We start from the raw sequence: 27,902 nt of genomic DNA, 5'->3' as shown, positions 1-27,902 counted from the left end.
TCTCTCCAATCCACGTCAGCAAAAGGAATTTGCCTAGTCAACTAGGCTCTTGAGGCTTTTATACTTGACGTTGGAAGTTTGCAACCGTCCCTTTTGCTTCTCACTTTCTCTCTCCAATCCACGTCAGCAAAAGGAATTTGCCTAGTCAGCTAGGCTCTTGGAGCTCTCATACTCGCGTTGTAACCGTCACAGCGTCACTTTTGCTTCTCACTCTCCCTCTCCAATCTCTCCCCTTCCCTCTTTAAGCAAAGAAGACTGTCTCTCTCATCTCTCCCCTTTCCTCTCGGAGAAAAAAGCTATCAACGCTCAGTGAAAAAGCTCTGAACGCTCGGAGAACTGCCTTCCGGTCCTCTGCCCGCCCTCCGATCCTCTACCTGCCCTTCGACTAGGTTTGCTATTTCTTGGTGCGTTTCATTCGGAAATTGCTCTGAACGATCGGAGAAAAAGCTCTCAACGATCAGAGAACCGCCTTGATCCTCTGCGTCTTAGTTTACTTGAAGCGCTTTCTGTAGATTCCGTCTCTCTTTCGATCTTTGCGTTATATATCTGATCTGGATCGTATATCTGTATTTAGTTTGTGAAATTTCATTTGTTCGACTAGGTTTGCTATTTCTTGGTGCGTTTGATTGTGAAATTTGATTTGTTCAGTTCAATTGTTCGACTAGGTTTGCTATTTCTTGGTGCGTTTTATTCTGTAATTTCATTTGTTCGAGTACGTTTGCTATTTCTTGGGACGTTTCATTTGGAAAATTCATTTGTTCGACCAGGTTTGCTATCTCTTGGTGCGTATGATTTGATTCTGAATTTCATTTGCTCGACTAGGATTTCTATTTCTTGGTGGGTTTCATTCTATATTTTATTTGTTCGACTAGGTTTGCTATTTCTTGGTGCGTTTCATTCTGAAATTTCATTTGTTCGACTAGGTTTGCTATCGCTTGGTGCGTTTGATTCTGAATTCCATTTGTTCGACTAGGTTTGCTATTTCTTAGTGCATTTGATTGTGAAATTTGATTTGTTCAATTCAATTGTTCGACTAGGTTGCAATGTCTCTGCAAACTTCCGGTGAAGACATCTCTCTGCAGGGGCAGGATTTACAGAGAAGTGTATTGTTGAAACTACCTCCTCCACAACACAAGGTGTATCCAAATAATTTGTTTCAGGAGATGGAGGAGGTGTATCCAAATAATTTGTTTCAGGAGATGGAGGTTGGGGCTTACCTCAAGAAGCAGAGCAAACTGAAGCTTGAGGAGCCGGAGGAGTCAGAGGAGTCAGAGGACTCGAAGGAGTCGGAGCTTAGGCAATCATTCCAAAAGTTACCTCCCCCGCTGCGCAAGGTGTATCCCAAATTTGCTTTAAATAAGTACATCTCTCTGCAGAGACAGGATTCGGAGAAGAGTGGCAAACAGGAGCTTGACGAAAGGAAGGTGCTGGAGGACTGGGAATATAATTCACCTCTCTCGGTTTTGCATGGGAAGTTGCCGAGGCGATCCTTTGGGAAATTACTACCTCCCCCGCTGCACAAAGTAGGAACAAACCTGAAGGAAGATGTTAAGGTCGACAAGAATTGCGAGACTATTGAGGATGCTGAGTATAGAAATGACAAGTGGGAACTGCTTAATCACTGCCAAGATGATGAGGAGGTCCAGCCGGCATCTGTTCACCAGAATGCCAAGGAAGATGGTAAGGTCGATGATGAGGAGGTCCAGCCGGCATCTGTTCACCAAATGCAGAATGCCAAGGAAGATGTTCAGGTTGATGATGAGGAGGTCCAGCCGGCATCTGTTCACAAGAATGCCAAGGAAGATGTTAAGGTCGATGATGAGGAGGTCCAGCCGGCATCGGTTCACCAAATGCAGAATGCCAAGGAAGATTTTCAGGTTGATGATGAGGAGGTCCAGCCGGCATCTGTTCACCAGAATGCCAAGGAAAATGTTAAGGTCGATGATGAGGAGGTCCAGCCGGCATCTGTTCACCAAATGCAGAATGCCAAGGAAGATGTTCAGGTTGATGATGAGGAGGTCCAGCCGGCATCTGTTCACAAGAATGCCAAGGAAGATGTTAAGGTCGATGATGAGGAGGTCCAGCCGGCATCGGTTCACCAAATGCAGAATGCCAAGGAAGATTTTCAGGTTGATGATGAGGAGGTCCAGCCGGCATCTGTTCACCAGAATGCCAAGGAAAATGTTAAGGTCGATGATGAGGAGGTCCAGCCGGCATCTGTTCACCAAATGCAGAATGCCAAGGAAGATGTTCAGGTTGATGATGAGGAGGTCCAGCCGGCATCTGTTCACCAGAATGCCAAGGAAGATGTTAAGGTGGATGACGAGAATTGCGAAAATATTGATGCTGAGCATAGAAATGACATCGACCATGAGATGATTATCGAGGTGTGGAAGAATTGAAAGATGCAGCTTTTGGTACTGTGCAGACTTACGATCAATCTTGTCCCCACTTGACCCTAGATCTCAAAGAAAACCCTAATTGCAATCCTCTTCATTCCTACAGAAAGTGTGCCTTCTGTCTCACTTTTGTCCCCACCTGTATAGGACAAGTTTTCTGTAACTTTTGACCGTAGAGGCTGGAAATAATTAGGGTAAATGGCAGTTGCTTTTTCATTTGGATACAACTACAATTTGGTTAATTACCGAACTCATCCTAACTACTGTGCTAACCCCCACAACTACAATTTGGTTAATTTTGCATTTTCATTTGGATTCAATTTTATGCATGCTTATTACCTTGCAGTATTTTTTTTTTTAGGAACATTTGATCTTTAGTTTTATACAATATTGTCTTCGAATTAATGGCAGTATGGGTAGATACCCGAGAACCCAATTTACCTTTAGAAATTCTAACACCACGTAGTATTTATGTGGATCCTCCTTGGTCAGGCAGCACAAAACTAAGTCATTATACATGGCCACCACTAGCTTTTCTTTTGTGCCTTCAAACCGCGGGATCAAGTGAAGAGCGACAATGCTTGTTTTCCAAAGCAGAGCATCGAAGATGATATGACGAAAGGTGAAACCGGCGGGGGAAGGTTTGGCGGTAGTGTTCAAGAACAAGAGAGTACGCAGCAGCGTTATGGGTTTGTTCCTATCAATTTGCATGCATAAAAAGCGGGCAGCAAAATAAGAATTAGAGATGAGAGCCAACCACCGCTTGCACACACGTTTATTCGACGAGCGTATTTGTAAGGAAGTCGGCAAAGGATTTCAACCAATACGCCATCAGGCAGATCATTGATGATATTGATGAGGAATTTTGATGACAACTGCTCATCAGATTCAGAAGATCACATGGCCGCAGGAATCGGACGACCAACTGCAATTCTAATATGCAACCCAACACTGAATCTCTCCTACTTATATGCAGCGAATTTGAAACCTAATAGAAATAGGAAATCTATAAAAGTTATAATAAGAATCCAACAGTGAATATGTCCTACTTATTTATATTCGTTTTAGAAAATTTTCATTAAATCTGACCAAAATATATAAAAGATTGGGGGTGTATTCAATTGCGATTTTAAGAGATTTTAATTCAGTTAATGAATCTAGGGTATTCAATCAAGATTTTAAATGATTCTCTGAAATTCAAGGTGTATTGAATTAGAATTTTAAGATAGTTTATTAAAATCCTTAGAAATTCGGATGTATTCAATTAGGATTTTAAAGAAGTTTATAACATTCAGGTGTATTCAATTAGAAATTGATTTTAAAGAATTTGAGAAAGTTGAGGAATTAGAGGGAATTAGAGAGATTTCGTAGTGTATTATAAGAATCCACAAATCTCACCCTTCCCCCATGAGATTTCGAGGGAATTGAATCAAAATTTTATATAAAATCTCTATAAATCAATTAACCTCCATAAAAATTCATAAATTTATAAATTCATTAAAGTCTCTCAACTTCTCAATTGAATACATCCCCAAAATATATATAAGAAAATACATGTGGCAGAAAATGAGACGTCTTCATTGAGGCCCACAGACAACTGTTTGTATAAAATGGTGCCAACAAGGTGAGACACGAGAGCAACGACATTTATTATTAGGGATGTGATATCTACACACCTTATTTTACTTCTTACATATCTTTTTAATTTTCGGCCGTCGAATTGAATGAATTGAAGAAGATCAATGGACAAAAATTATCAAAGGTATGTGAGAAGTAAAATAAAATGTGTGGATAACACATCCTTATTATTAAACTAACTCCAGCGGAATTACAAAATCCCTCTTTCTTCCGCTTTTGTTAATTTATTTCTTGCCAATATTATCCTCGTTTCCAAAGATTTCCTTATGCATCACATCGTATGTTTGTAATTTTTTAACTAATACATAAAATAATGAAAACGAAAAATGTTATTCCGTTCTTCAGAGTCAAATCCAACATCTTGACAACCCAATTAAATTTTTCTTCAACGGATGTAGATGCTTAACAAGAGTGAAAAATGGGAGTTCGTGGATAGTCGAACTTGATATCTTGATTAAAAAGTGGACCACCGGTTCAAAAAGCTGAGCACCGTCAAATAAGCATGTGATGCAAATAGGGCCATAGTTGTATAAATTGACTGGGAATTTGTACACAATTTAAACACGTACGCCCAATTTTTCAAGATGCGACTGTGCTAGTAGGGTTAGGATTTGGGTGGTGGGTAAAGTTTGAGATTACTAGCTTCGCGATATGAAATCCAAATTATCCTACCCAAAAGGATTTTAAATTTTAATACATGCTTAAAATCTCTGAGACAATTAACTGGACCCCACAGCAAAATTACACCATGTGCTAGGGTTTCTTCCCTCATTTCCGCATTCACACTTCACATCGATGTTAACCACACTAGGTAAAAAGAAGAAATTTTTTATTTTTTTTTAAACCATGTGTTGTGCCGTTGTGGGTCCACCAAGAGTTTTATATTTGGACTACCAGTCAAACGGGATCTTCATGCATGGAATCGGATTCAAATGAATTGAGCTCACTAATCAATGTATTCGGATTATTAAAATTTGATCAAACGGTTAAAATATGGGGTATCTCTAAAATTTATAATAATTGTAACCGTTGGATCAAATTTCAATGATCCAGATTCATTAATTAGTAAGTTCAATTCTCTTGGATCCAGAGGAGATCCAATTCCTTCGTGCATGACTGAACTTCTTGTTCTTTCCTTTGTAACTCGCCATGAAAGGTGGCTGAGATATCAGTTCCCTTGGTATAATGTATACCAAGTCCAAAGGTTTTAATTATACCAAGATGAAACCAAACCAATTTTCTAGTTTTGTAAGTGAAAGGGACGCTGCAGTAGCACTTGCTGCTACGACTAAAAACTAGTGCCTCAAGACAAAACATGACCATCATTTTGTGCCCTTCTGTATTTTTTTGTTTTGGGTCAAATCTGTACTTTTTCTTTGTCAATTGCCTCTCTGTACTTATCTTTCCATGCATATCTGACTGTCAACATCTTCACCATCACAACCATCTACTTAAAATTTCTCTACCTTCCATTCCCATGTCACATACTCTTGGGTGAAAGAAATGAGGACATTTTTTGGTTGAATTGTCATGACATGTCGTTCAAAGTTGATTCATGTCATAAGTCTTTCTACCATGCATGGTACATAAATTCATTTTATGTGATGTTACACCATCTTTGTTAGGTCTTCTTGCTATGCATGGTTTTTTAAAGTCATTGCACGTTATGTTACACCGTCTTAATTAGGTCCACTTAACATACATGATTTTATAAATTCATTTGACGTGATGTTACACACCCCTAACTAGATTGATGACATATCAATTATGTCACTCATTCAAATTATATATAACACATGTATCAATAACATTATATGCTGGTATGATCATCACACACTTCAAATTAATTTTTTCTAAAGTACTCTTGTAGTCGCATTGGCCAATCTTTTCTACTATTTTCCGAAAATCTTTTCACTTTTCCCGATTCCATACATATTTTGGAAACTGAAAGCAAATATAAAGAACAAAGCACGCTGCAGTTGATATTTACATGGATGTTTGCATTCCGCAATAAGTACAAAGGGGAGAAAGAGAGAGAGAAGGGAGCTGAAGCACTCCAACTGGGTTTGTCGAGGTCTTCAAAAGCTCCCTTCATACAAAAGGTGGGACGAAGAGATCGAACTAAACCCACCAAAGAAAATAAACAAACGAAATCCCTGCGTTAAAATTAACTTCAAAATGATCTAAGGATCGGTTCATGTTAAATGAGTGATTTCCACACGACATTTTTCTTTCGTCTGCACACCTTTAGACTTAAACGACAAAAATAAACATAAAGTGTAGAACGAGAAAATGTGTGCGTAAATCGCTTCTCCGCTCTAAATGTTCTGTCAGAAAGGTCTGAAACTCTTGGAGCCAACAGATGGAGGACTAATCTGAGGAACTGTGAAGCCGTCATCCATCCACATTCTGTTGCTGGCTTTCATGTTTGTACCCTGCTTTGTCTCTTCGAAGCCAACGAACCCACCGCCCATATGTGAATATTGATACGGAGGAGCTTGTGATGCCTGTCGGACCCACATCCCCATATTTTCCGACGAGAAAGAGTTCAGATTGCTTTCCGGATAGGCTTCCGAAAACGACAGCATCATATCATTGTCGGCCTGCCATAACCAATAAAACAAACTGCAAAATGTCAGATCCACCAGGCTAAATAACTAATTGATGACAGATTATAACAAAACTCAAAGGAGAAGTGATTTCTGCAAACTCATTCTCTCTTATCGTTGTTGGTGTGAAATAAATCAAACGAGAATCAAGAGACTTGAAACAAACAGAAGTGTGCAAAAATCATATTCCGACCCGAATTTGGAAATTTCAAGAAAAAATAGGGAAGAACGAGATAAATCAATGCAAACCTTAGAGAAACCAAACGGGGCATTAGAAAAATCAAGAAAGTCCTCAACGTGCCAGCCCGGAAGCGTCTCTATCAAGTACTCGGATATGGTACTAGTCGCACCCACCAAATTTCCACCGCCTTTGTCGATTGCAGCGGTTGAAGTTGAATTCTTGACAGACATAGGAGGTGGGTTTGGATTTGAAATTGCAGGAGAGGCGGCGGAAACAGATTTCTTGGTTGAAGGTTGATGCTTTTTGAGATCGGTAGCGGCGGTTTCAGAACTAGCAGTTGCTACAGTTGGCCGCGGCGGCGAAGATTTGTAGAGGGCGGAGGTGGCGGAGAGCTTAATACCTGTAAGAAGATATCGGTTGTGCTTCAGGGTGTGCTCGTTGGCGTTGTGAATTGGAAGGTCGCACTCTCTGCACAGAATCGCTCTGTCCTGCTGGCAAAACAAGAAGGCTCTTCTCTCCTGTAGATGAAGATTAAGAAACCCAAATCAGAAAATCGAGCGACCATTGTTTAGAGGGTAGAGCCGTAGAGGGAGGATATATACAGTAGCAATCGAGCGCTGACAAGTCAGTAAGTTAATATATACCTGACAGATATCGCAGACGGGGAACTCCTTAGACGAGGGGTGGACGAGAGAGAAACGGTGGTGCTTGGAAGCGAGCTTATTGGCGTGGTGGACACGGTGGTCGCAAGCGTCGCAGAGCGCGGCCTCGTCGGCAGTGCAGAACACCGAGGCGTCGTCCTTGTTACACACATCACACTGGATCTTCATCAGTTTTGAACTTCCAAAACAGAAAGAGAAGCTAAATCTAAGGGAAATAGGTAAAGAGGAAAAGGAGGCAGTGGGAGTGGAGGTTCTTTGAAGAAAACAGAGGATACTTAAAGAGAACAAATATGAGGACGGTCAAAAGTACCGGCGAGTAATAAAATATCGACAGGGATACTGGGAAATCTTGGGGAACTATTTATGGTCATCTCTCTCTCGCCTCTCCCTTTCTCTCTCTAACTTTAACAGAGCGAGAATGGTGGAGTGAGCTAGTAAAAGGAAGATGCTGAGAGGTCCGAAGGGTTGGGAGGTGGTTGCTTTATTAAATGGTTTTGGTCAGTGAATATTTAACAAATTACAGTTACCCAATTTAGCCATGTAGTGAGAGTGGGATAAAAGCTCCATATAATTTGGGGTTCGTTTGTTTACTACTTTTAGGTTCCGGTTTAATTGTTTTTCATTTCCAGCTTTGGTAATTGGTTCGTCTTTTGGGGAAGCATGCATGTGCGAGGAAGTGAGGAAGTCGGGGTAGCCGGTAGGGTTAGGGTTAGGGTTAGGGTTAGGGCAAAGACCAATGCTAATGTGACTAACGTGATAATGTTTCAAAACTAATATGAGAAAATTAAAATACATAGTAACTTGTGATATTATGCGCCACTATTAAATTGACATTTCTGTTTTGGATCAGTTTTTTTCTACATACACGAGACCATCTTTATACGATTGAGTACGACTAAAACTATAAAATTTCAAATTTTTGTGTAAATCGCTGAATGAATTACGTCATCATGTTGTTGTACTCAGATTTTTTTTCTCCCAACAAAAGTGCATTTTTCTACTTTTACTTCTTTCTCGAATTGCTCTTAATCAATCAATAAATAATTTGTTCATCGTGAATTCCAAGTTGAGTAATCACTTTTTAGTTTTTATTTAGTCTTTTGATTTTAGTAGTTATATGGGACCACCTTATTATACCCATTCTGGCATTGCAACTGATATCATGTGATCTCCAAATCTAGGAGGAGGGCTTTGTTTATCTGAGCAAGACTCGAACCTGCTAACGTTGCTAGCTATTACTTTCCTGCCACTCCAACAACAACAATTAAACCTTATCACATTAAGTGGAGTCGGCTATATGAATCTTAGAATGTTTATGCGCTCAATTTTTCGTCAATTCTGCTATTAGCTCAAGTACTACTACCCTGCCACTCCACACACTAAAAAATTAAACGTGGAAATTCAGTTCAATTCATCAAAGACTGAATATTAACATGAAATACATACATAGATACATTGTGGTGGTGTGACAACACAAGATCGAGAAGATATCATGTGATCTTACGTCGTCTTCTTCTTCTTCTTATGTCTTTTGGTTATTCGAAAAGGAAGAAGGATCTTTCATATATATAGTTCATACCCTTATATAATTGATTGCGAAAGTGACCAAATTGAATGTGATTTTCCTTTGAGGTTGGCATACATGGAATATATATGGACAGAATAAGTTCAGACATGAATATTAAACTACTGACTCTAGCACTCGTCAATAAGATTGTGTTGGGTGTATAAATACTAATATCTAGTTGTATAAGATCACTAAAATCATCACTGAAGTTTCTATTAAAAACACTTTCAGCTATTTTAAAAACGGTTCAAAATGAGCACTTATTGTGATGCTACAATATTATTTTATTGTGAAGCACTAAACAATAGAGGTCCATTCCATTATGAAAGCTAACAACTTTTTAGTAAATAGATTATATTTTTTTAATACATACGATATTATATATATTAAAGGATTGATGAATAAGCTAAAATTCACAATGAACCAAACATAATAATTTAGTTCAAATTCATTTTTTGAAGAAAACCAAATTTAAAACTTCTCACTTACACTTATAAGTGAAAATGAATAAATACCAAACTATAACGGTAAGTAAATAAAAATAAAACATTGCAAACATCCACTCTAAAAGATTTATTATTGTTAAAAAGAGGAGCAGGGTCGGATTACATATTTAAATGAAATACAATAGAATATTAGCCTATTAGGGTTCTGGTAAGTGGAGCATTATACAAAACATATTTTATATTGCCACCAGATCTAGATTATTGTTGAAGTTTCGAGCAATGAGCGAATCTCGAATCCTCTATTTTTTTTTTATCGGGAATTAAGGATCATGGGACCGCTTTGCTCTTTAAAATTGGGGGATGGGGTGGCTTCAACTTTGTGTCTGTGAAATCATGGACGTCTTTATGGTAGGCATGGAAAAGTAGGCCAGACTCTGCCTTGAGTCTCGGCTGTCTCGACGGTTGTATTTTGTGTATATGTACGTAACGAAGACCTCCCCATGCATGTTGCTATCTCCCTTTTCTGGGGGCTAGTACGACTGCTGAAAGCTATTTCTGCACCGCCGACGAACCTTGACCTAACTTTTATCAAGCACCGAACTCGTCCTAATACTGTGCCAGCCCCAATAACTACAATTTGGTTAATTTTGCTTTTTCATTTGGATACAATTCTATGCATCCTTTTCCTTGGAGGTTTTCTTTATAGGAAAATTTGATCTTTAATTTTATACAATATTTTCTTCTAATGGCAGTATGGGCAGATACCTGAGAACCCAGTTTACCCTTTGATATTCTAACACCACGAAGAAAGTTAAAACTTTTAACTCTAAAACTTGGTAATTAGTCAAGGGAGTGACCCAACTTACCCTAACCATAGATTAGCCCCAATACACACATGCAAAATCTCATAGTTTTTCGACATGAAAACAACAATTCACATCCTCACACATTATAGCCTTATAGGTGACAATTTGCCTATAAAAATATGAACATGATTATTGATTAATTACTACTTAATGAATAACTTAGTAGCAAAAGTACATATTCTTTTGGCAAAATTTATATGAAATTCAGCTCGTTAAAGTTTTGATGGGAAGATATGGTACTGATGACGAGAGGGAATCGGTCGCCCAGCAGCATCATACCTATTTGGGACAAGGAACGATATTCTTTATGTATTTTCTGGAAGAATATGAAGCTTTATCGTGCTTGACTGGTCCAGATAATTATTCTACGACTATTAGTTTGATAATTGAAGTATATAGTGTCTATTATATAATAGATTATCTGAAAATATCTATCTAATCAAGTAGACTGGAACCCCTTGACAAAGACCTAGCTACATATTAACGCACACTGGCTAGTGGTGGAATAGAGATTTAAACACAAAACATCGAACGTAGGAATAAATATATTTCACTATTTCAACTCTAGTCTAAAATCCTAGCAAGTAAAAACCAACTTATTAAGAGAGATGGGGCTATACTTTTGAGGGAGTCCTTAGCATTTTTCTATAGAGAATCATTATCCATTTTCTGGATTTCACAGTGATCATTGTGCAGTAATGTCCTTTGTTTGTTTATAATTTTCATGTCGGCCAAATTAAGATGCAATTGAAAGATGATATAATTAGAGGGAGACTTCACTTCTGCTTAAAATACGTAGTGATCTATATATAAAATTTTGTGCTTATAAACGAAATCGTTTATATTATAAATTATTATTATGTAAATATTATCTTTACAAAAAATGAATTAAAATTAAGATTTTTGAGTCATTGAACTATATAAAAAAGTTAAAAACAGATTGACAGATTTGATAAAAGCATTATGAACCGTCTATCTAAAGTATTTGCTACAATTGAATGACAAATCATCTTAGTTTTAGTTGATTTTTTACATAGATGATCTTCACATAGTGATGTATAATATGAACGGTCTAATTATAAGCACGAAATTTTGTATAGATCATAAAGTATTTTGAGGAGGAACTCCTCCTCAACTTTAAAGAGCCAAACTCTTCTCATAGAATTAAAACTGTAGCACTTGTCAAATAAATAACTGGTGCCACGAAACTTATTGCTTGCTTTGTGATATCATTTGCACGCATTAACCTCTGATTATGGTTTATTCACGTTTGTGCTCAAACCCTCATCGGTTATGTGAATGTGGTCATTAAATGCTTGCTTTGTGATATCATTTGCACGCATTAACCTCTGATTAGGGTTTATTCACGTTTGTGCTCAAACCCTCATCGGTTATGTGAATGTGATATCATTTAAATGCTGTTATAACTCAGATCAGAAAGAAAAAAAAAAAAAATTATACCAGAATTAAATAATCTTGAAGGGACAAAGAAGGATCAAAAGATAGGTCTTGTGAATATTTTGTATTAGGGTTTGATTCCAATACGTTTCATTATTTTGAAGAACAGGATGTGCTCAGGCTGGAAATGTATAATTCCCCATGCATTAGATTTATGTCTATATATTATATATGTATACATGTCATATGTATATAAATATCAGGAAGTTTACATATTTATTACAGGTATGTTGCTGCATAAGCTGGACATATGCGCTGTGCACTGTGTGAGGATAAATTTCTTATATGGCTTCAATCTTTAATATTATTGTCTTCATTATTTGTGATTACTATTTTGACAGGACACTGTCCCTCGTTGTTACTAAAACTGAAAAAAGAAGAAAAAAAACTCAAAAACGAAATGAGGGAGAAAAATGAAAAAGAAACAGATGTAGAAATAAAAAACAATAAACAAATAGTATTTACTATGATGCACATAAACAACAATTCACTTGCCAGTTTAACAAAAATTTAAAATTTCTTATAGTGAAGCTCTAATAGTAGTGACGATACCTTAATTGATGATGGTCATCGATAATATAAGTAAAGGACTCGAATAGCTTTGGCTAAGGTTTTCCCTCAATGAAGGGATTTCTCCCGTGGGGACAAGGTTAGCCTGTCTTTTTGTCCCAAATATATAGAAATTTAAATAATAAAAAAAGAATTAAAATGGAGTTTTAATTAAATAAAATTAAAAAAATATTAAAAAAAAAAAAGTAAAAGTAGAGAGTGACAAAAAGAAAGAGGACAAGTATAACTATTGTTACACGTAGATGGATGAAAAAAGCAATATTTATTGGCGAAATTATTTTAATGCCTATAATTTTTTTTAATATTTTTTTTTAATTATGCATAAAACAATAAGAAAAATTAATGAAAATGATTTGAAAATTTTGAATTTTAACGATAAGAACAAAATAAAAGGGTAAAGTGAATAGTACCAGAATTGACTTTTTAATGTAAAAATGTGATTTTTCGATAAAATGAACAATACCAGAGTTTTTCGTTAAAGTTCCCAAAATAATATAACAGTATTTTCATTATTTTTTTTGTTGATACTAAATTTTTTATTAATAGATAGCACAAATATCAGTACATTTTTACTCCTCATATAACAGCTAAATTTGTTATTCCAAGTTCAACTCCTGGCAACGGAAAAATTTGTTTTACATTAAAATTATTTTTATTTTTAGAATTCAGCTACAGGAATCATCTAGTAGTGTAGTTCTATTAAAAAAAATTGAAAACAGGATTCGAGATTTGCCATGATGGACAGGCTCCTTCTCTTTAAAAGCTTTCGGTTTGAAAAACGAGATTGAAAAGCTTTGTCGCGCCTTTTTGAAAGACCCCAATTTTTTTTTTCTTTCTGTTCTTCAATAATTGAGATTTTAAATTTGAATCCTTCGTTTAAATTAGATTAGTATATCCTTAAATCAAAGAAAAACAAACTGTGGTCCTATTGATTTATGAGTTCGAATAGAAAAACAATAAGCAGAAAGTAAATATGTTGTCAAATTACAGACCACCTTCTTCAACGACAATTGTATACAACAGAAGAGAAGTGGCTTCAACTAGTGAACCCCAGAAGCTGCAGGAAAAATTAGCACCTTCTGAATACTGTACCGTTCTTGGCACCACCGCTATCATTCACAATCGGTGCTCTTTGCCTTCAGCTATTGGGGGATGCTTTCCAAATACTGCTTCACGCGTGTTTGGTTCATCTCAAATATGAATGGCATTCCCCGTATCTGTGCAAGATTCATCATTTACAGAATATCGTTTAGTTAAATATGATGCGATCAAGCTGCCCGAAACATGTGTTACGTGAACCAGAGTGTAATTCTAGTGTTTGGCTTGAGATTATTACGGCAGGAAAACCCCAATCTATTTGAAACACCATGGTCTATCAATGACTTAAGATAACGTACACAATGTATTGAGCATTTTGATCACCAACCCAAAAATTTGACTAGTATAAAAACGACTTTTGAGGTATGACAATCAAGACTTATGCACAGCCTCACAGAGACATTGCACAATAAACAGCTAAGAAATTCAAAGAAAAATGAAGTTTTAGCAAACGAAATTGTAAGAACATACCTCAATCAAGCAACTTGAACTGAGGCTTAGACTCTGTCCAGGGGCTACTTCCTTGCTATTTACCGAGATTGAACACTTCCCAAGATTTTTCAGATGGAAGGATCCATCTTTATCCATATTTATCATTGCCTAACAAACACATTAAAATTAAATAAATTTTTGGGGTTAGCAAGAAGACGTAAACAGCATAATCAGAAGACACCGAAGTTCAACCCTGTCATTGCTATCGCGATTTAATTAGCTAAATCCTAAATGTCTTGGGGGATTTCTTTCTACCACATCATTGAGAACACTACTTAGAACAAACTGTCCCCACGCCTTATCCGGCATGTATGTATAATCTTTATTTCCAAACTTTTGGAAGGAAAGAAAAATGCAAGTAATTGCATCACCGGTATGGTGAATATGTTAAGGTGGTCAACAATAATATTACCTGTTTCCGAGAGATCTTATTACCACGACCGTCTCTTCCCAAGTCAATGTCAACAACAGAATCGTCTGTTGCTCTACCCAATACAACCTGCAGATATAGATAGCTATTCATTCACATAATCAATCCATGTCTGACACAGACTTATTGGACCATCAGTTTTCAATTCTTCTTTTCGACTAAATCTGCACATCATAGCAAAACCTAGATGGATCCTTAATATTCCTTATGACAGTGATTAAGTTATACACATAACTCTTGCTCCATAATTACATCACTTCCAAATACAGCTATGGGGTGAAAACCTACCAACCCCAGGTAGCAGGAAAAGACAAAAGAAGGGTCCATATGGCAATCGAAATACCTCGGGCTTCTTAATGTAATGCTTAGAATGACGTCCATACAAAATGGCAAAAGCTCCATGAGATGCAATGGCTCTTTGCAAATATGAATAAGCACACTGCTCCAGCCTTATGATTCTCCTCTTAGCGTCCTCATCCTGATATTTTGAGACTGCACATAGAGAACAGCATAAAATTACAATTTATAAGGCATATTGATGCAGTGAACCTACATCACATATGATGCAATCGGTTTACAGAAAATATTAGTTCCGTGATTAGGAATGTTCTAATGTTCTATTTCAAAACATATCATTTAGTATGAATGCTGTATCATCTGTCGGTTAAGCATGAATGCTGCATAATAAACACACTCATTACATAAATGCACACCATTTATCACAGGATTTGATAGGCAGAAGAAGGGAAGTACTGATAAGATTACGTTAATGCATACCATTTTAGAGGATTTGATTGGCAGAGGAGAAGTACGGATAAGTCTGTATAAAGAAAATAAGTAATGAGCTGGTCATTAGATGCATAATAGTTTGATTGAGTATTACCTTCCTCACTAGAACACAAATCCTGGTCATCTGGGTCCAAATCCATATCAAGTACCTGCAGGTGGAACAAAAGTCAATGAAACTATAAGATCAATTAAGAAATTGATAAGCAAAGCAAATCTATCAACACGATGATTTTCATTTTAGCACACTAACCATTGCCTCTATATCCGAATAGCATGGTATATCATCATCGCTCTCAAAAAGCCCCAGCTGATCCGATGTATCGGGATTTAATTGTGGTTCAGCAATATACGTGGGCATCCCTTCCATATGTAATGATATATCGTCCCCAATTGTAGCTGATGGATCAAGCTCCTTTTTAATGACACCAGAATCTGGGTTCTCCACATGAAACTCAGTTGAGTTATAACTGAGATGCTTTTCCGATATACTCTCTCTAGTGCCTTCCTTCAGGATTCCAGGTTGAACACTTGTACTTGGATTGGCTGAATCAATTTGGCCCAGACCTTCACCAACATGACCTGCATTCTTAGATGCCACCTCACTGGGGAAATCAGACAGCTCAAATTTCACCCCGAAATTACCTAGTGGAGATTTTCGACCCTTTTCTTGTAAGAAATGTGATCCTTTAATCTGAGAGGTACTATGAGGTTCTCCAAGATTTTTTCGCTCTTTATGCATAAAGCACGGCCCTGTGTGATTATTTCTCTTATTAACAGGGAAACCACTAGTGGACAAAGATATTGGCTTATTCCCTTCAGAAGTTGATGAACGATTTGGTAGAAAAATATCACCATTGCATGGGATTTCTGGGTCCTCGGTGTTTAATGTGCAGCAGATAAATCCATCCCTCAATTCAGGATTTTGATAGTTTGAAGCTGTTGAAGATGATAGCATTGGAGTGTCTGAATGGCAGACTATATGTTCATCAGCATTTTGGGATCCTCTATTGTCATCTACCACTCCAGGATACGTACTAGATGGGTTCATGGAGTCCATAACATGAGCTACAGATGTTTCTGGCTCAGTTTTGATGGTTGTTGGTTCACAAAGAACATCATCTTTCGGTGAACTCAACAAAAGGGAGCTCAGGCCATCATAGTAAGATTTATCAATCACATCTTTTCCATCAGCAGTCACGAGCATGAGCTCCTCATTCGTAAAGTTTAAAAGCGAATTGGACAATTCTGCCAAATAACCTTCATTACAAATAGGAGCTGCAGAACTCTGGAAATCACAGCATGGCATTTCAGTGGCCACCTCCATCCCAATATGAGCATCATTCTCTGTTGTTCTTGCCTTGTTATCGATATTTTCATGAAGTTCAAAAGAATCACTGGTGCATATATCATGTTCTCTAAGACCAACATCAACTGGCATAGCTGGAAGTGGAGATGAATACTCCAAGTTGTTAAACAATGCAACAGTGTTTGAAACAGGTGAATTAAAGGCCTTGTTCCCTTCAAACTCTGTGCACATGTTTCCCTCGTTGCCATTAATTTGATCAAGTGTAAACAGAGGTTTCATTCCTATGTCATCGGCATTGAACAGGCTGCAATCTGGCAATCCCTCCGGATGATTGAATTCATCCACCTCAGATTCATTCCATGTCATAATATCTTCATGTATATTACCTTGTTCCATATGAAAATCATTCCCATCTGGGTTCTGGAGCATATGAAAAGTATCATCAGTGCCGACATCCATCAGATTTTGCATTGCATCCATATCTGATGTCTCAAGGCCAAAAGAGGCTGAGGTTGGATCTCCATTCATGCAATTTCCGTAAAGAGGCTCATCTCCATTTCCATCATAGTTGTTATTACTGGGTGCAACAAGAAAGTTAAGGCCCATGGAATGAAACGGCTCATTGCAAATCCTTTTACGCATTGCATAGTAACTACTACGAACACTTTCAGCTTTTCTCTTCCCGGATTCACATTTTTTTCCCTTTGAATTTCCTGTCCTGTCAAATGGAACAGTTGTTGTGGAACTCTCAAACTCAATCATGCGAGCAGAAGCATCTTCAGAAACTACTGGATCATACAGGAGAGAATACCACCGATCTTGCAGTTCACGAACAGTAAATCTTCGAGAAAAATGCACTGCACCTTTAGCAAGTGACTCCAAGGAAGCACCATCCTGCAAACAGAGCAAAAGAGTACCAAGTCCAAATATAACTTTCGAGAATACTAATTCCTGATAAACTTTCCTTGTATGATAAATATAATTACAAAATCAAAACCGGGTAGTTCCCCTCTGACGCAACACACTTAATAGAGGCGAATACTTGTTAATTCGACAAAGATACAGCCTACCTCAGCAGGAAAACCAGCAGTGACAATTGTACTAGCACATAACAACATAATTTCAACTGTATTCACCTTCAATTGTATCTAGCATTTGTCCAATTTATCGAATCTGTTTCAATAATTTCAATCTTAAATACGAGGATAGCTAAACCCATAACATATTCAAGAAACATAAACCCGAAGTCCATTGTTCAAACAATTCGAATTCATAACACACTAAAACCCCAATAATTTGAAAACCCAAAAAAGAAACAAACATCATATGTATAACGAAAACAAATTACCAGAAAAATCCAGGTTAATAATACACTACGAGGATCCATGAACATCAGATTTTCCGAAAAAACGTAGGAAATTTAGAGCCGAATTTGTACCTCAACAGCTTTCTTGAGCAGAATATCATCCGCGGGAATCCACTGAGAGAACGGAGCGAGAGCACCCATGGTCTCCGCCAGCCTTCCTCTCTCCCTCTCTCTCTCTCTCTCTCTCTCTCTCTCTCTCTCTATAGAGCGTGCTTGTTCACGGAAGCATGGAAAAAGCTTGAAGAAAGGGGAAATTACGAAAATAGGCGGAGGGGAAAAGGCCTTCGTGGCGGCTGGAGGGGTTTTTGAGGGAAACACAAAACATACAAGGAAAGGATTTTACAGAGGTTTTGTGAAACGTGGACGGCGGCGAATTGAGCGGTGGGGGCACGGCGCCGGGGTCTCAGGTGACTGAGATTTTAAAGAGGCGGGGTTTTAGGGGTTTAGTTGGGTGGGGCATTAGGGCACGTGCCAACCCACTCAGCCGTTTCTCTCTCTCTCTCTCTCTCTCTCTCTCTCTCTCTCTCTCGCTCTCTCGCTTGTCGTGCAGGTGAGAGAGAGTATCTCAGTGCTTACGGCTTGCTGGCAACTAAGGAAAAGAATATGATTAATTGTAAATTGTGCGGTTAATAATTATTTAAAAATTTAAAATTAAATATGAAAAGTATTTAACGAAAATTGATCATACGATATACGATAAATGGACGAGATCACGGAATTCCTAAAAAATAATCATTTTCCTGTTTAATAGACTTGCATGTTGTCACGGACTTCTATGCCCTTGGTTGACCGTTGACTCAAGAGTCCCTCCTCCTCCAACGCTAAGGCGAGATGTATTCATATGACGGAAAAAATAGTCCGATACACAAGTGTTATAATATAATTTGTTGAATTAGTATTCAACTATCTGTATTATGACATTTAGTGCATCTATCGTGTTCTCAGCAAACTAAGAATTTTTTCAGCACTAAGAAGTGTCCTTTCTTTTATATACAATAAAAAAATATAGGTTTTTTTTTTTTTTTTTTTTTTAATTTGAAAGATTTTGCAATATTCACATGTTTAAAGAAACTTATAGAAGACCACACTGTACCGTTTTCTAATAAATGTTAAATTTATTTGTATTGGTGCGTTTTACTTCTAGTTGAGATATGGTATTATGTAGTGTCTTAGCATAACATTAAATTTGTGCACTAAATTTTAAGTGTTGACACATTGTTGCGTGGACGGGAAACAAATTTGGTGAAGTGACCAAATTTGTCACCAAAAGCTATGATGGAGAAAAACAAAGTTGTGAACTGAAAAAAGAAGTACAGCAAATCCAGTAAGTTTCAATTTTGTTGGGTGTCAACTCCCAAAAAGGGCTTCTGGGGCTTTTCTTATGATTTAAGTTCAATTTTACTTTTTACTTCTTTCTTGAAAATGACAGGGTTGTTAATAGTGTTATTTCGCATTTATTTAAGCTTCAATACCTAAAAAATTAAGATCGGATCAAATACGGCAGCTAGTTAATCTTACACGCTTTCTTTTTTCTCTTTCCCATTATTTCAATACCTAAAACATTAAAAATCAAATCAACTAGGGCTACTCGGTCTAAGTTCAAATTTTCTGCACCGAAAATCCTTTATGGTTTATTTGTGATTTATTTATTTAACTGATACACATTCTTTTGACTTAATTTATCCTTAATGTGGTTTTTTTATTAAGGAGATAAGTGGTGCAGAAGATTTGAACATGGTCTCAATGCCCATTCTTTCTTACATTTTTTATTTATTTATAAATTTCTCAATTAAGTAAGCAAGCATTATTAATCTTAAATTCCTCTCGAAAAGGAAGGGAAAAAGGGAAATTGAATCCAGCAAACATGATTTACGTGGACCGTCATGTTCAGAAGAAGTTCAAGAGGCCCTGTGTTATATTACATGACCCGAATTTCATGACTAATCTGCTAAATATGGAGGTTACATAATGGGCCTCGGCAACGAAGGCAATGGCCCAAGTGGTTCATTGGGCTACGGCCTTGCACTAACTGACCCGGGCTTAACATGCTTTGATGGGTCTGTTGTCGTTTCCCACAACAGAAAATCCCTAAGCGTCAGTCAAAGGAAACAGTAAAAGAATTTCATCTTAAACGAATAAGATCTCGTTTGGGTGTCCTTTTAAAATGACTAAAAGCGTTTTTAGAGAAAATATTTTTTTCTTTCAAAAGGCATTTGAAGTGTTTTCTACAAGAAGCACCAGTTATGTGCTTCTTCCAAGAAGCACTTTAAATGTTTTTCCATAATTTATTTACATTTTTACTAATGATTGATTCAAAAAACATACAAATTTCAAATCCACAAACAAGATTTTAAGATTAACCAAATTTTTTGCAAAATCACTTACAAAACCACTGCAGTTAATGGCCGATTTCCAAACTCCACATGCAATTACTCTCTGTTAACACATTATCTCATATCGTATGAAATTAAATTAATTCGTTGGTAAAAAAAAATTAAAATTATATAAAATCAACGCACCTGAGTGGCGTATATTCGCTGGAACGGGCTATTTTCCGCATTGAGCAGCAAAAACAAAAACAAAAATTCCAAAAAATGTGCAGAAAGTTGAAAATAAAAATTTGAAAAGAGCAAGAGGAAATGCGAGAGCAACGATTACGTCTTTGAATTGAAAGAGGCCAAGATCGCCGACGTAGGACATGGCGTGGCGAGATGACTCGATCGGAATGATGAGTTGCACCAACTGCATTGGCTCTGATGGCATCCAACCAAGGGCGGAGCCAAGTACAAGGTTTCCCCAGGCTATAGCATAGGGAGAGTATAGTTCTTCAAGCTTAAAAATATTAATTTTTAGGTTAGTTTATGATTTTTAATTGTCATATTTCATATAAGAAATGAAATTTTTATTAGTAAGCCTATTTTTAAGAATAATAAGAGCTAATAGATGTTAAATAAACTCATCACTTTAACCAATATTATATTTAATAGTAATAAATTAAAACTTCCATATCACAAATGGTTCCTTATTTTATTCACTTGAAAGCTTTGAAGGCTAGAAACCTAGAAAACATAGCATAAAATTCTTGCTTCAAATTACTACATTCAAGTTTTTACTATTATATAACCTTATGTAGGCAACATAGGATTAAAAACTTGATAATTTTAGCTTAGCCCACCCACCGACTAATTTTTGGTTACGCCATTGCATCCAACGTCCGACAACAACAACATCCTCCTCCCGCCGCTTCCGTCGTCCCCATTTTCCCGGCATATTTTCACAAATATATTTTTCTCTCCGGGTTCATTTGACGTCAAACTTTTTGTTTGGGAAATTTTATTTAAACTCTTTTTGCACCCAATTTAAAATTTTAAATGTTAATTGTCTATTTTACCCTATTGCATAATTACTATTAAATACAAAATGAAATTAATAATAAAACTCAAATTTATTAATAAACCTAAACACTATAATTAAACCCTACGATTATTCTTTGTTTACCCTACATTCATTCCAGCTAAAACTCTAATATCTCTCATAGAGAAAAATAAGTTTTCTATTGATGGATGGTGATTTTAAAGTTTTGAGTCCTCCAACTAAGGTATGACTCAATTTATGATTTTTTTTGTTTGTTTGATTTCAATTTTTTAGAGGTTAGAAGATGACTATTTCGGTTTTAATTATTTTTTTTTCAATCAATCCTGCATAGTTTGTTTATCTTTCTGCAACAGTAAATTGTTGTAGTCAGTCTCCCACTTTCCATCTGCACCCCAAAAAACCAAAAAGACTTGCAGACATTGCAAAGACCTTGGATTCCGTTTGCTTCTTTTGTTTTTATATTTTGTTTTCCTTCTCTGTCGGCGTAGTCTAACTACCCCCAAAAATCATGGCATCAATGTAGTTATTGGTGCAAATAGTATTGCCTAAAAGTCCTAATACAAAGTCTACACCGCAAAAAAACCAAAAAGACTTCTTGATATTGCAAGGATTGCTTATTCTGTTTTTATATTATTATTTTTTTCTTCTATGTCGGTGTAGTCTGACTACACCCCAAAATTATGGCATCAATGTAGCTATTTGTCCATTTGTTGTTAATCATAACTTGAAGTTTTTTTACTGTAACCATAATTTTCTCATTTATTTTTTAGTAATAAGAATTCAATGAAGCTTCTGATCGAGGCAACGAGGTTGGACAAGAATGTGTAGTGGATTATACTAATCAATTTACAACTTATGAGGTAATCATATATTCATAGTATCGTTGACGCGTTAGTTAATTTTAGAATTTTACTTCTGATGAAAAATGTGGATACAGAGTCATATCTATGGCGTTGGGTATTGATAATGGATGGCGTAAAGTACGAAGAGATTTACTACATCAACTACGTCACATGCCTTCTCTTATTCAGGAGTGTTTTGTAGGGAACAACAAGTATGTGGAGATTGAGCGAGTACTTAATTATTTTGAAGATGGTTTTGCAACAGAGTATAGTTGGTTGACCATACTAGATATGGGGCATATAAATGCTACATGTTGTAACATGGTTTTGATACACTTGAGCATGACACAATGCATTACATTTCTTCCATACTCTCTAGAGTCATAATCTCAATCAAGTGATACTGACCTACGTGAGGTTGCCATTGGTTATCTAACTGAATGTCATCATTTTATCCAGGTATAAGATATGTTTTTTCTTTATATATTATCTTATTTGAGAACTCTAATGGGGTGTTTGTTTCCCCTCACTAAAGTTCACTGGACTGGACTAGACTAAAGATTAGACCAGTCCCATGTTTGTTTCCTGGCTGGGCTAGTTCTAATGGGATTAACCAGGACTCGCTTTCACTAACAACCTCACTAGCCGTTCTTAACGTGTCCCGTCGAAAACCATCGGACTAGCTAAGAACTTCATCGTCCTGCTCGAATCACCTCATCGACGTCGATTTCGACAGCGCAAGCTTCAGGCGCAGCTTTATCTCCGATCACGAACTCATCGACTTCTTCATCTCCAACAATGACCTCGTTGACTGGGTCACCTCTGTCATCTTCTTCTCATTCACTGCTTTACTATTGCCATGGTTATGGCTTTGAAGCTACTGATTTTGGCTTTGCCTTCGATTTGCCTCCTTATCGACTGGGTCATCTCCACCATGACTGCTTCGCAATCTCATTAAATCGATTTTTGTTCTGGGTTTTTGAGTTTTTTTTCTTCTGGGTTATGGGTTTTTTTTTTTTTATTTTTTTTTTCCTGGGATTGGCCGGTTTTATTGGTTACTATAAAGCTTGCCCTTCTTTTTGGAATCTCTGAAGGCTTGGCAAATGGTTAACCAACAAATTCTCTTAATTAAACAAGAAATGGAAGAGATTGATGCATAATTTGATAGAGAGAAAACGATGGAGAAGAAAAACGAGGAAGGGTAAAGGGAAGAAGGGGAAAGAAAATTTGCTTGGGACCATTCATTTCCAGACTTCACTGCCCTTAAATTATTAATTTTTGTTTAATTTTTAAGCCAAAAGTGAATTAAAAATGGCAAAAAAAATATAGTCTGTAACTTAGTCTGACACTGCACCAAACACTTCACTAAGCAAATCCAGCTTAGTCTAATCTAAGCCAGTTCAGCTTAATCTCTAAAGCTAGTCCAGTCCAAGACAGTCTAGTGCAACAAACGCACCCTAAGTTGATTGATAACTTTGTAAATTGTAGGTACATTTGTGTGATGGTCACCCTATGCCACCAGTTTCTACCATGTGGCATAAAAAAAAGTCAAACAAGCAGTGATATTAGAGTGAAAAACTTGTACTCAAAATACTAGGGGCGTGTGGATCAATTTAAGCAACTTCGAGGACTAGAGAATGTAGCCACTAATGATATTGTGGATCTTGAAGATGATTAAAACATCAAAGCATTTCTCGACACCTATGGACCTCAATTTGTGTATCATGCAAGAAACTTACTGCTCAAGACCCCTCAAGAATGATTCTCGAGTGGAAGACAAAAATAAGATTCAAGTCTTTAACATGTGCATTCTCTTAAAATTTCATGTACTAAACTAGTGTTTACGATTTCACACTTAATTATAATGCAGTTTGACTCTAATATGATTTACTGTCATTAATAAAGTTTAGTGTTAATTAAGTTCTGTCCAAATTTGGGGTAAATTTTTTTTTTTACATATATCTAGACTTCATGTGTGGGTAGAATTTTTTGCATTCCACCATAACTAGATTTGTCAACCATACAAGTTCGAAGGAAATTACATATAGGTCCAAGTTTTATAATAACTAATGTATCTATTGTGGAGTAAAAAATAATCAAGAAAATTATGGAGGCGACACATGTACTTTTTGGTCAAAAAGGACAATATTACCCTCGAGGCACACCAGAACTTCTACGCGCAAGCAGCAGACAATCATGGCACAATCAAGATCAAAAGTGATCAAAATAGGTATTTATTCAAAACTTATTTCATCTATCTTCATCAAATCCTCCCTACAAGGTAACCTACAATAATTGATTCAAAATAGGATTAATTACCTTAATTAATTAATTAATTAATTTTCTAATTGATTGCAATATATTATTTTGACATAATATCTTGCAATTACACCCAAAAACCACCATAGGTTGCCGGTTCCCATCTCTCCAAAGGGGGCCAGCCACACCCCAATAAATATCATCTCATTTCTCCAAAACCCTAATTCCAACTCTCTTGCAAAATTCTCCAAATTTTTCTAAACACTTTTCCCTCAAATTCTAACTTTGGCATCGGAGATTCTTCGGCCAAAACCCCTCATTCATTGTGGGCGCATGAGGCTCTTGGCCTTGATCTAAGGTGTTAATTATTTTGCATGTGCATTTTCGTCCAAGAAGAAGGAGGCGGAAATTTGCATCCACATCTATATTTATGTATTTGAATTGTGTATATTGAAAAATTTGAATTCAAGTATTGTCTCTCTTACTCTTAATCCACAACCACACAATCCCACTGCCTCTGTGTCCCATCACCACGAACTTTGGCCATTTGTATCCCCATTTCGTTTCTTCACCCTCATCTTTTAAACCTATTCACACACACCCAATTAAAAAAAAAAAAAATCCCCAGTTCCAAAAGTCCAATTCCTCTTGCTTTTTTGTTTCTTGAATTCCAAGTAATTAATTCGATGGAAATGCCGAGACCTTGAGCCAACCAGGGAGAATGTACAGCCAAGACGACAACATTTTCTGTGACTTGATCGAGGTTTGGAACATCAGAGACATGAACAGCCGAGCCATTGATTTGTATCTTGCAAAAATGCAAGCTATGGGAATTCAAGAAAAATGAGGACACTAAGAAAAATTGGCACTCGGTTTTGAAGAACACAAAGGACAGAGCGTAGGGTTTCTGCACACCTGGAGAGCTAATAGAGGATTTAAACGTTACATTTCCAGTACCATGCGTGAAAAATTCCCAACCTGAGGACCTGAGAAATGAAAAATAAGTGAGCAGCTATCGGTGGTATTCCAAGAACAAACGACCTCTGATTTGGCAGTAACTATTCAGCAGTCAAATGCCACAGCCTACCGCAGCAGCTTCTGAGTTAAAAATCAAATAAGTATAAAAATAAATTCACATATCGAATTGGGTTTATGGGGGTATGTTAGATATTAAATTTGGGTTTAAAGAGATATTAATAGTTTAGTTAAAAATCAAATGGGTGCAGAAAGTAAGTTGAATGTAGAAATAGGTTAGATGTATTTAAATACAATTTCCCTTTTTCTTTTTCTTATATTTCCTTTTTTCAAACCTTTTACTTTACGTTGCGGCGTCGTTTTAACTCTGACGTGGCATGGGGGTTTGCTTAGGATCCCAAACGCGCGCAGCTGAAACGCAGCGTTTCATGGAAAATCATTTGAAATGCTTGAACATACTAGTCTATTCCAATGGTCTGTTGGAATTGTCAACGTCGTAATCACGTCGTTTTCCTCCCGCCCTTCGGACCTGCAGAAACGATTTTATTCCGTTTCGTAGGTTGACCTGGACTTTTGGATACGTTGAATTGGGCCATGAATGTAGGGGCGGCCCAAATTCAATTATATGACTTAAAAACTAAAAACCTCTTCGAAATGGGATTTTCGCATTAATTCCATTAGTAGGGTCCAGGCCCACTACAGTTGGTTACACTTATGAATTTTAATTATTTTGTTGCTATTTTGCCGAAGAATGTAGAAAAGATAACCCGTTTCAACACGATTAGATTTGGGCTTAGTCGAATTGACTAAAGTAGTACGTTTTTTCTTTGATACCCGTGTATGAATTTTTTTCTTATTGTTTAGATGAATTTTGTATCGATTATCTTATTCTGAAACTAGGCTTTTACTATCAGTTTTAGAAAAAACCATTCCTCCCCACAAATTTATATAAAAATATGTAGGATAAGAGGCTTTAATTCAACCCATAAGTTGAAAAAGGAATTTCATTAAACGTCTTAACATATATTTATTTGTAATACATTACAAGATATAAAAAACAGAAACTTCGAAATGGTTGATGCAATACATTTCACTGACATTTGTGTCCAGTATTCGTAGTTCTTTAGTAGTGTTCTTGCAATACAATTTTGACAATTATGTGTCGAAAGTTACTATTAGAGTTTGAAGTCCTCCATCCAAACATGTAGATAGGCGTAAAGTAAACAATTTGGCTAGACTAGCAAATCTCCGTTTGCATGAAATTAAGTTTCGTTCTCCATAATTTAGATCAAATTAAGTTATCTCATTTTGTTAGAAAATAAAATGATAAACACACACTTCTTTTGCCATCTCATACACCATTGTTTAATACTATTCGTTGTTTTCAATGACCAGAAACAAAGAGAGATGTGTGATAAGTTAAAATACATGTGTGAAAATTATTAAAAAGCAAAAACTGATCTTTTCATTTGACCCCCTAAAGTAGATTTACAAAAGTAAGTGGTGGATTAGCCCGATGACCTTATTCTTCAATTCACTACACGCCGAAATTAAAACATCATCGCTACTAAATTAACCTAGAATATCATTTATGTTAAAGTAGATCCGTAGAAATAGTAAATAAATGCAAAAACGAAAGTAGCATGCCTTGAAGTCAGGGCCGGCCGGATTGAGGATTATTGCAGACATTATGGCCTTCTTTAAACAAAAACAATCACAAGGATTAGCAGTAGCACCGCAAATACATATGCATATTACAGATATATATATACTCACAGTCACACAGTGACTGCAACAGAAACCCTAGCAGTAGCAGTTATATATACGTAGCAGTAGCAGACGCGGATGATACGTTTTGGACCACCGTTTTAGCTAAACAGTAGTTCGCATACGGCCTGGCCGCAACCTACTCTCTAAACGCTCCGCCTAGCCCTGCACACTCTATATCTATATATATAATCAATAATATATGTATATTAGTATAACGATGCGAACGTAAAAGAATTCTAAATCAGTAAAAAGGTAAATTTCGTAAAAAATTTATAAGAGATTAGCTACTTTTTATACTGCTAATTGGTTTTTTAGAACTTTAACTGAAACGGATGAAATGATAAACCTTAGCCAGCTACATTTATAATACTTGATCTCGTAAATACTGCCAGCCTGCTAGGGTTTTCTCCATCCACCTAGAAGGATATGGAGGAGATGAACTCTACGCGCACACGGCAGAGAGATACAACTCGATATCATGCCCATTTCGTGTCCCCTACAATGTGATCACTCTTGCTTTTATGATTTTTTACAGCCCTTTTCGGGATCCTTGTTTGCTTTAATCCACTGTGCGTTAATCTGTATTTATATAATAACCCACTCAACATTTGCAGTTTATTGGGCTTAAACACAGGTTAACTCTATAATATTCCATTAGGTTTGTTAATTACTTAACTCGATGGGCCGAAAAGTAATTTTGGTAAGATTCCAAAAGTAATGTTCTCACATCTTAATTTGTACTCAAACTAGACGCCCTTTTCTTATGTTCTATATATAATACCCCATATATAGAGTACAATTATC

General features: G+C 36.6%; 3 protein-coding genes across 6 annotated transcripts; 1 reads left to right on the top strand and 2 right to left on the bottom strand.

Annotated features, from left to right (window-relative positions):
* The first annotated feature begins 217 nt into the window (after window positions 1-217).
* Window positions 218-2,615, top strand: LOC137744533 (uncharacterized). 4 transcript variants are annotated; one of them, XM_088685279.1, is made up of 2 exons: window positions 218-389; window positions 1,038-2,615. In XM_088685279.1, exon 2 carries the CDS (start codon window positions 1,044-1,046, stop codon window positions 2,400-2,402), a length of 1,359 nt encoding a protein of 452 aa, XP_088541405.1. In that variant the 5' UTR covers window positions 218-389; window positions 1,038-1,043; the 3' UTR covers window positions 2,403-2,615. The 4 variants fall into 4 exon arrangements, with proteins under 4 accessions (XP_088541405.1, XP_088541404.1, XP_088541403.1 ...); XM_088685278.1 differs by having other exon boundaries at window positions 218-404; XM_088685277.1 differs by having other exon boundaries at window positions 218-508.
* A 3,379-nt stretch (window positions 2,616-5,994) lies between these two features.
* On the bottom strand, window positions 5,995-7,948 carry LOC137718374 (B-box zinc finger protein 21). Its single transcript, XM_068457915.2, has 3 exons — window positions 7,472-7,948; window positions 6,896-7,345; window positions 5,995-6,640 (listed from the first exon to the last, which is right to left on the bottom strand). The coding sequence occupies exons 1-3, from the start codon at window positions 7,655-7,657 to the stop codon at window positions 6,368-6,370; spliced, it is 909 nt and encodes a 302-aa protein (XP_068314016.1). The 5' UTR covers window positions 7,658-7,948; the 3' UTR covers window positions 5,995-6,367.
* A 5,350-nt stretch (window positions 7,949-13,298) lies between these two features.
* On the bottom strand, window positions 13,299-18,458 carry LOC137745605 (uncharacterized). Its single transcript, XM_068485584.2, has 7 exons — window positions 17,950-18,458; window positions 15,456-17,405; window positions 15,300-15,354; window positions 14,760-14,908; window positions 14,399-14,485; window positions 13,966-14,094; window positions 13,299-13,613 (listed from the first exon to the last, which is right to left on the bottom strand). Exons 1-7 carry the CDS (start codon window positions 18,016-18,018, stop codon window positions 13,539-13,541), a joined length of 2,514 nt encoding a protein of 837 aa, XP_068341685.1. The 5' UTR covers window positions 18,019-18,458; the 3' UTR covers window positions 13,299-13,538.
* Between the last annotated feature and the right edge of the window lie 9,444 nt (window positions 18,459-27,902).

Source organism: Pyrus communis, chromosome 15 (assembly GCF_041283825.1).
Source record: "Pyrus communis isolate YQ-2024b chromosome 15, ASM4128382v1, whole genome shotgun sequence".
In the NCBI taxonomy this organism is placed as follows: Eukaryota; Viridiplantae; Streptophyta; class Magnoliopsida; order Rosales; family Rosaceae; genus Pyrus; species Pyrus communis.
This window is presented reverse-complemented; position numbering and strand designations above follow the sequence as displayed.